Source organism: Euprymna scolopes, chromosome 18 (assembly GCF_053919585.1).
Source record: "Euprymna scolopes isolate OS-2025 chromosome 18, ASM5391958v1, whole genome shotgun sequence".
NCBI lineage: Eukaryota > Metazoa > Mollusca > Cephalopoda > Sepiida > Sepiolidae > Euprymna > Euprymna scolopes.
The window spans coordinates 31,380,533-31,390,565 of record NC_136499.1 but is presented as its reverse complement, the minus strand read 5'-3'; the positions used below and the strand labels follow the sequence as shown (position 1 = coordinate 31,390,565).

At 32.9% G+C, this 10,033-nt stretch overlaps 1 protein-coding gene across 4 annotated transcripts in view; it reads left to right on the top strand.

The window, feature by feature from the left end:
- The first annotated feature begins 707 nt into the window (after positions 1 to 707).
- LOC145297563 (nischarin-like) overlaps positions 708 to 10,033 on the top strand; it is a 109,168-nt gene continuing 99,842 nt past the window's right edge. For 3 of the 4 annotated variants that reach the window (XM_080143571.1, XM_080143570.1, XM_080143572.1), the window contains exons 1-2: positions 709 to 1,183; positions 8,220 to 8,303. In XM_080143571.1, the coding sequence (XP_079999697.1) occupies positions 1,097 to 1,183; positions 8,220 to 8,303 (171 nt within the window). In that variant the 5' untranslated portion in view covers positions 709 to 1,096. Of the gene's footprint in view, positions 1,184 to 8,219; positions 8,304 to 10,033 lie in introns of all 4 variants that reach the window. The other variant, XM_080143573.1, reaches the window with a different exon arrangement.

Sequence of the window (10,033 nt, the reverse complement as noted above, 5' to 3'; positions counted from 1 at the left end):
CATGAAACATTTATAGAGGTTTAAATTTTTTTTGTTTGTTTTTTTTTTGTACAGAAAGATTGTATAAAAATGTATCAAAATATAATTTTAGTGCACTTTTAGAAAAGGAAGAGTTATCGACCCCTGTTCTTTGGCTGACACATGACATATGTCGGCGATTCTTGAAACTAAAATACACGCCTTATGTCACTGACATGCAGAAGTGCCAAAAAATCTTGAACAACTAAAAGGCACAAGTGCCTTTTATTTTTATAAAGAAAGTCATTTTAAAGCGAATTTGAGTTTTTCCGATGTCTCCCATATTAAGAATGGCTTTCTAAATTCTCGCACGTTTGAATAATTTAAAGTTCTTTCCCTTGTTTTCAGTCTGTTTTCAAGATGGCATCACAATATCGCCGCGCCGCGGTTCGCTTAGCCACAATATTTGACTTTCTTATTAAAAAAAATAAACTATTTGATCAATTTACGTTATTTTCAGAATATGATATTTTCGTTTCGTCATGTGTACGTACATTGTACATATTTTTCTTTATTTCTTTTCTTTTTTATATTGGGGAATTCTGGACAACCACCAAATTGTTATGTAAATTTAAAAGCGAATGACTATTTCACACCACAAGTCTGTGCAGATGTTCAATTGTATAGCCGAGTAAAATATGATGTCAGCTTCGAACGTTGTTGTTTCCCGCTGTCGTGTGTAGAGGGCGTGGTGATCGGTGACGTAGGACGCAACGCAAGAAGGAAAACAAATATGGCGCCAGTGATGTCGGTTTTGGCCGTCTTGCTCCTTCATACTGATCACTACCAAATTTCAGCACTGCCTCCATTATCTTACCTGTCTCCTTATCACATCTTTCGACAGGGTAGTTAAATTAGTATCTAGTTTCCGGCGATCGCTGTTAAAATACACAAAAAGAAGGAACTGTTTTCAACTCTTGTGTTTCGTTGTGTCAATATTAGAAAGAATCTCCGTGTCGTTCTTTATATTTTTCGATGTTCACTTTTTTGGTTGGAATAATTTGTGTTTATATCTTCCATACATAGAACATATCTTTTATGAAAAGAATTTGGATAAATATTATATTAATCATCTGTCATGTCTCAGTTTGGGAGAGATTTGGATAATTTCAGTGCGTGTCGGACTGTACGAATAATCGGTTCAGAATGTGTGGAAAATTACACGGTAAGTAATTATTATTGTTTATTTAAATAAAAACAAAAATAAAGTGTCCTTTTGTTCTTCTTTTTTAAATTTTATCAAAGACAAACCGTTTTCGTTAATTTCGTCTTTCATTGAAATATAATATATTATCCAATATCGAAAATAATAATAATAAAACAATAGAATCGATTTCTTACACTCAAGACTTACTTCAACAATTAAAAGCTTATTTTTTGTCAATGCTATTCAACAACAAAAATGAATCATTACTTTTTTCAAAATGTTTATTATTGATTGTACATATTCCATAATTATACCTACTTCTTAAGATATGACTACCATGAAGAGTTCAGTATTTACTCTGTCACTCAGAGACGGAGAAATCCCAATTCAGTTTCGGAAATGACCAAAACAGTTTACTGGGTGCTTATGCACTTTTGTTACCGCAATATGGACATGCTGTTTTTTTGGGTTTTTTTTTTTTAATTTTTTTTTTTTAGATAATATTTTTAAGTTCAATTCAATTGTTACTGTATTTTTTGTTTATTAAAGTACAGAATAGTTTGTTTAAAAAAATACAAAAAAAAAAACTCTCCATGTTAAGAATAGGGTTCTAAATAATCACGTTATTATTTTAGCACGGTCCGTATTCTGCATAAATATCCAGCTTACTAATTGAAAGTCACAAAAGGAAAATGTGAAAGGCAGACGACATTCAACATACGAAGCATTCAAACATTCAAAAAAGGAAAATTGAAAAAATAATTTCTCGAATATATATATATATATATATATATATATATATATAAGGATGGCAGAGGAAACTACTTCGGTAATTTCCGGGATTAATTTGACATACTCCGTCAATACTCGGAACTGACTATACGAATGGAAATCCTCCGAGTGCCCATTTTTTTTTTTAATTTACAAGTATCTTGCAATGAAGCCGTCCACCGTCCACAAGTAAATGCTTATTTGTGTGTGTTAGATAAAAAAAAACAAAACAAAAAAAAATCATAATTACAAAATATTCGATAAGAGTGATTGTAAGAAAAAAATGATTTTAAAAAAGTTTTTTCTTTGTGTGTGTGTGGGGGGGGGGGATAATTGTTTAGATGTGGCACGACCACCTATTTACGGTGGCCGTGGTGGTTATGGCGTGTTTTGTTATAATGTTAGTATGGTTATTTAAAAATGACATGAAATACTTTGGATTTTTGTGATGAGTAATTTTCATTGTTATTGAGAAATTTTGAACTGGTTTCCTATTTTATTGTTTTACAAAACGTTTCGATTGCTTTGTTTTCCGACCACTTTTAGGTGGCGTATGAAGGACTCTGGGACAGTTATGGAATTTCAAATCCAACACTATTGGAATCCAGCAGTGTTTAAAATGTTGGGTTCATGACGGTTCCGAGTTTTCCGAATGCGACACAAAGCAGTTCGAAGGACAAAGCGGAATGCGATACAAGAAGGTCGAAGGACAAAGCGGTCGAAACGTAATGATCATCATTAAGATAGTGAAACTGGTTCAAAAATTATAAATATTTCATTTTAATTTTACGTTGTGTACCATTTTTTTTTTCTTATTTTTTATGTAAAAACATGCGTACTTGTGTAGAATACGGACCGAGAATATTGTTTAGATAGGATTTTTAAGTTAAGTTCAAGTTTACGGTATCTTTATTAAATTGTTAGATGAAAATACAGAATAGAAGTAGATTACCTCTTCCCCATATTAAGAATGGTTTTCTAAATGTTATTTGAGCATAATTCGTATTCTGCATAAGTACCCAAACCTGTCTTTATCCGAATTTGTATTTAAAAGTTAAAAATTAAATGATTTCACACACATTTTTCTGACACAGTGCTGGAATGCTGGATCCATATCGGCCTGAATGTTTCGGATTGTGATTTTACAGAACCGACCGGGAATGGCCAATTAAATTAAACAATTTCATTTTTTCCCTGCCTTAAGGTTATGGTCAATTACGTCCCCCACCCCGTGTTAAGAATGGATTTAATTTTCTTAAAATCATTAAATGAATCAACTTTAATTTTTATATATGACTAGTAGGCCGCCTGGTGTTTCCGGGTCGTAAAATACGCATGTGAGTATTATGTTTTTTTCCAAACTGTTCACGTCTTGTAAGTACAAAAAAAAATACTCAGACTGAGATCAAAACGAAAACCTAGAGACAGTGAGTCAAGTAAGATAACCATTAAGCCAGCTTGACACGCCTTTAAAGTGTTTTCCAACCTACTTGTTCTTATCACAAATAATCTGTCATGTGATCGATTCACGCATGCGCATTCGTGAAACAGTTTACGAACAGATAAAAATCCAATCCTCCCCCCACGTATAATTTTTCAATTTTGACCCCTTAGCAACCCTTTTGTCTGGATGAAAACGGATTAAAAAGTTTTCCACATGTCTGAATATCCTATATACCAAATTTCGAGTCTGTAGATCAAAAATTTGTTGAGTATATAGGTTCAGAAGTGTCTTCACGTACACATTCTCACTTTTATAGATATATAGATTATGAGACAGAACTATATAAGTTAAAAAAATTTTTTTTTTTTACTAGGGAACTGCCACTTATCAAGGACCAAAGACCACTCGAGCATAAGGATTAATGAATGTCAGATGGTTGGTGAAACAACACTGTGATGATTAATAGTGGTGGAAATTTATTAGAAATTGATTATTTAAGAAGACAGCTCAACAAGAATTTGTTTACATTAGAATTAAAAACGACCATGTTATAGTCAACTGAGAAGCAACTCTGTGGTATTTTGTTTTACAGGCGAGCAATTTTCGTTTAGTTTTAGGCACAGATAGTAGGGAAAATTGTTGACAGTGGTTGTAGCTAGACGAGTGTTTGTTGTGAAAAATTTATGGGGACCCAGTTGAGCACCTGCCATGAAAATAACGATAGAGCAGAGAGATTCACAACCTCTCTTATCATATGCTGATTTGGAATTAAAATAAATTTAATATTGAATATGAAATAGGAAAAAACAATCTTTAAATTAGTAAATCTGCTATTATCGGCTTATTTCCAAAATGGCTACATGTTTCATCAGATAGCTAGTAGTCGCTAAAAATAGAATTTGAACTAGATCCAATGAAAAGAACTAAAGTCTTTTAGTGACTTAATATAAAATAATTTATTTAAAACAATTAAAATATTCCCAAAAATGTTTCACAGAATTGTTTTTTTTTTTTGTTTTTTTTTACACAGGCATCACCACATTATCAAGTCTAAGAGACCACTCAAGGATAAGGATTAAAGAGTGTACAGTAGAAATTGGAAAATATAGTAATCATTAGTAATGACAATTCGGTAAATTTGTTAACTTATATGGAACGGCTCATCAAGAACTTATTTACATTAGACTTGAAGACAACCATATTGTACTCAGCCGGAAAGCAGGAAAACAGAAGACAATTCCACAGGCGTGCAGTTCTAAGAAAGAAGCTTTGTTCATGGAATCTACGTTTAGGTTTAGGCACATATAAAGAGTGGGGGGAATTATTGATAGTGTTTTCAGCTAGACGAATGTTTCTTGTGAAAGTTTGGCGAGGGGGGCCATAGACTAAAGCTCGGTCGAACACTTTCCGTGAAAATAACGATACAGTAGAGACAAGCTCGCAACATCTCTTTCGTAATAGAATTTATTAAAAAAAAAGAAAAAAACTGAAACCATTTTTAAGTTTTCATGTCACATTGTTTCTATTCTCCTATTTTATCGATCATGCTGCCATATTGGAACTAAGCCGATGTACTAATTTAAAGCATGAAAAGCTAGTTTTTTCTCTCTCCTAATAATACTAAATTAATTTTAATTCTAATACTATCCTCTTTTTTTAAACTTTTTTTAACTTTTTATTTTTAAAACATTTTTTTTCAACCCAAACAAGGGATATTACCATTTGGAACTATTTGGAACCATGTTTAATAGGGACTGGTGGGAGTTGAGCAGCAAGATGTATGTTCACATTATATTTAAACTGCTGTAGTTAGTGTAGTCAGGGAAGCAGGAAACAGAATTCCAAAGTCCAGCAATCTGAGGTGGTCTCAATGAATTGGTGAGATTTTGCTGCTTGTCTGGTTAGTCAGGCATATTAACCTACAAGTACTACAAATTTGTCAGAGAACATTTCATTAAAATACTTTTAAAACAGGCACAGGAATGCAATACTGTGGTGATGGGACAGAAGTCGAAGCTTGGCTGATAGTGAGACCTATTAGATTTGACAGTCTTTTTTTTTTATATATCTTATCTAGTGGTAGATACATAAACCCAGATGCGGCAGCAACACTCAGTGTATTGGCAAAATTGTGGCTTTGTAAAGATATAGGATACTCTCTGATGTGAGTAATTTTTTAGCACGGTAGAAAGAGCTCACTTTCTTTGCAGCAGCCTTGGCAATGTCCTCAATGTATTTGTTCCAATTCATGTTACCTGTGAATGTTGAGTTGAAGAGTTTTAATAATGGCCTCTTAGGTAGGGTGTTATTTGTCATGGTAATCGATGGTTGAGAAAGTTTCTGTAGTTGTTAAGGAAAAGAAGCTTAATGTTAAGTAGCATTAAATGTTACTATCTACTTATGGTCCCATTCCATTACTGACTGAAGATCGCTTTATAGGGTTTCTACCATTGCCTTTTCTATGTGTAACATGTGCATATAGTTATGAGCTATTATTTTTTTTCTGAAAGTTTATTCTTTTGTGCACATATAGGATGACACACTCATGGAATTGCTTAATCCATGATTCTTTCGGTATTCCAGTATTTCGTACAAATGCATGCATGACGCGTCATATGCTACAAATGTACATTTCTGTGTTGAAAGCACATGCAGATACGACTGACTTTGGCTGTGATGGTCTTCTTCAGGAGCAAAGGCGCATGAGGAGGGAATGAGAGAAACCGGAGCAGGTGGGGGGGGGGATAGGAAAAAAGTGAAAAGAAAGAAAGGTTGGAAGAAAGAGGATAATATAAAAGTAAAGAAACTTAAGAATATCTCCATATTTCTTTTATTATTTCTTATTTTGTTTTAGCTCGGGATGGGGTATCCTACTAGGTGACATTCACCTGCTGTCTCGGACATTCCAGCCGAAAAATCTTTTTTAAGATTATAACTGTCGTTTTGAGTGCAGTTGTTTGAATCTCTCTTGCACTTAGTTCACCAAAGCTACGTAGCTTTTGAAATTCTTTTTCATGATTCCAGTTGCTCCTATAATTATTGGAATTATGGAGATCTTCCTAAGATTCCAGTTTCTTTTCATGTCATATATAAAACCTTAGTATTCTGTTGTCTTTTCTCTCAGCTTTATTTAACGCAGCATAACCTGGAAATTGTTTTGATAGACATCTTTGCGATAACCCCGCACTTACAAAATGTATGATTCCCATATTATTGTAGGCAATAAAGCAGGGACATTTGTCATTGAAACTTGCCACTCATTCATGGAATCATACTCCAGAGCTCTACAGACAAATTTATCTTTAGTTGACCTTTGACAACTAAATATTTTTGTTCATTAGCCAAATAGAAACGTTACTAGCCAAAACCCACATGATTTTTAGAATATGTCATCTTTGTTCCATGACGAGTATGTACATTATAAAGATTTTTCTTTATTTTTTTTTTTATTTTAAATAAGTGTAATTCTAAATATGCACCAAATCTTACATTGATACTTGAAGGTATAAACATTCAAATTTCTTCAGATGTTGTTTTGGCACTTGTACAGTTTAATCTAGACATTAAAAAATGAAAATATTGAAAAAAGTTTAAATTGTACGTATCCGTTATGGAATGAAGTTCTCCGAAAAAAAATTTAACTTAATTTCATCAAGTAGTTTTTGTTTTACAGCGAAAAAACAATTTATTAAAAGGTTCGATTTTTAGGAAGAAAAGCTAGTATTAAAGATGGGGAGGGAGTATCGGCGCTTTAAATTGAGTTATCTCCCCGTGGCATGTTCTAAACTCCAAACAAAAATTTTAAAAATTCCAAGATGGGTGCCTTCAACGCACTCTCATAAAAACATGTTTTTTCCGCTGTAAAAAAAAAAAAAACTACTCGATCAAATTAAGTGAAATTTTTTTTTTCGGAGATCTTCAGTTCAAAACGGATGCATACAATATAACCTTTTTTCGATATTTTCATTTTTTAATGTCTTCATTAAACTGTACAAGTACCATTGTTTTTAAATAGCCTTTGTTAAAAAATGTATATTGTTCTATTAAATCTTTTATTGTTTGAATAATTTGACCTTTATTTAAAGCATAAAGATTGAAAAGACATTTTTCACTTAGTAATGAGCTTTGGATGATTGTCGGTGAAAAAAATAAAAATAAAATCACCAAAAGATACACATTTTATTATTTCTAGTCATCACTTAAAAAAATCATTTGCAAATGTTTCACTCGCAACGTAAAGCTCTGTAATCCTTTCTGCAATTCAACAACATTTAGTACAAATAAATTTTGGTTTGTGTCTGACTTGTCCACCAAGTTTCAGTTTTATGCATCTTCAACAATCTTTGTTTTATCACCATTCAATGATAGTCTCAACATATAATTTGATGCATATTTAGAATAACACTTATTTGAAAAAAAAAAAAATAAAAAAATACAGAAAAATCTTTATGATGTATATACTCATCACGGAATGGAGATGTCGTATTCCAAAAGTCACATGGGTTTGGTTAGTAACTTTTCTATTTGGCTAGTAAACATAAATATTTAGTTGTCAAAGGTCAACTAAAGATAAATTTCTCTGTAGAGCCCTGTAATTGATGTGAATATGTAATGCAATCATTTTCTTATTTTCTACTTATTGTTTCATTGTTTATCAATAGTGTGTTATACAGTGTCAGTTTTTTTGTTTTTTTTTTTCCTGATAATTTGACATTGAAAACCTCCTTTTCAAAGTATATCCATGTTGGCTCCAATTGTGTTGTTGCACAACAAAAAGAAAATGTAATGTTTGTAGTTTGGATAGTATTTTTAACGCCAACATTTCTCCATGTTTTCCAGGTGTACATAATAGAAGTAACAATTGGACCATACACATGGACAGTAAAACATCGATATAGCGATTTCCATGATCTGCATGATAAGGTGAGTAGTTTAATATGCAGCCATATTTGTTCTGTTTGAACCAATTTATTTTTATGATCAATGATGCTGACAGCTTTTTAATTTATCTACTCCTGGGATGCATGAATTTGGTTTTAAGGAGTCCGTGGGAAATTTTATTTTTATGAGCAGATTTCTCACCCCCACCTATGGAGAGATTTGTTTCTACAATTCTTCGATAGGATGAGGAAAACAAAAATTTAAAAATTTGATAAAGAAAATAGTCCTTATATTTCTTTTTCTACTACATAAATTAAATTTTTTAACCTGTTAAAAACGGGCAAAAGTTATTGCCCATTGATTTAGAATGAGTGCTTTATGCCAAATTGATGATTGAATACCATAATATTTAGTTTTCCACACCTTATCATAGCAAAGGTACATACAAAATTTCAGCCAGATTGGCCCAGTATTTTCTGAGAAAACATTGAACGGACATACAGACAGACTAAGAGAAATATGATAAACGGTTTTTATGTCTTCTCTTACATAAATCAAAAAACAGCATAAATGTGAATTATAACCCACTATTGCAATTAGAATTTAAAAATGTAAATTTCAATAAACTGTTGAGTTTAAGAAGCTGCTCTTAATGTTCTGATGTCATGTTTTTATAGTTAGCTTGAAATGAGGGGGAGGGTAGAGGTTAAAGAGTACCCACACTCTTGATATGTTTATGCATATTGCAATGTATATTTTTTATGAAAAAATTGATTGCATCCTTGGGATGGGAGTTATTTAGTTCTCTCCCACTGTAGGAACTGTGACACTAGAGTCAGAAGTGGGATCGAGTCAGTGCCCTCAAGGAGGGACACTCTAACCTGCAAAAAGAGCTTGGACAGACTCGTCAGCATTCCCCGATAAGAGTGCCTCAAGCAATTAGCAGTAAATTAACCCCTTCTCAAAGAGAGAAGATAAAGCCTGGGAGGGTGAACCTCTTAGAACTGCACAGAACCAGCATTACACCGCAATCAACAGGGACCAGATCATTACAGGAATGGTCTAACCTCTGTTGATTTTGGGGGCTGAGAATAAAAATCCCTAGCCGGCTTGGAATACACAGATAAGATTTTTTTGTGTTCCTTTAGATTTTTTAGTCCCTGCTATAGTACACATCACTATCAATATCTCTGTATATTAATAACAGCTAGTTAATAATAATAATGCCACATGGAATCGAGAAAACAGAAATTGCATAATTATCTCCGCTAAAAAAATAAAATTTGTAGTGTTAGCATCAACATAACTGGCACCACACAAAATAGTCAAAAGGGGCCAAAGAGGATGGAAAAATCGAGGAGAGAGAGAAAGCACTCACCAGATCTTCACTGGATGTGTGTGAAGAGGACTGGGACTTTTGGAAGACTTATTGCCACTCAAATTCCAACAGTCATTGCCAGGGAGAAGTTAATGGCAAGGGACTGTTGCGATAATGCAAATTCATTTTCAAAGGTTCTCAAAAGAGGTGGAGAGTACTGGAAATCTGAGGAGACTTGTTGTAATGCAAACTCCAGGGATCACTCCTGGTTATTGTCAATGAGTAATCTTTGATGATGACCTGTGTGAGAACTTCTAGTGAGTAACAATAATATAAACTTTTCTGAAACTTTAAATTTGACAGATATGTCTTCACTTTTCCACAACATTTTAAAACCTTGGAAAAGCAATTTGGATCAATTATACATATTGTTTATTATTTGCCATCAAAACAA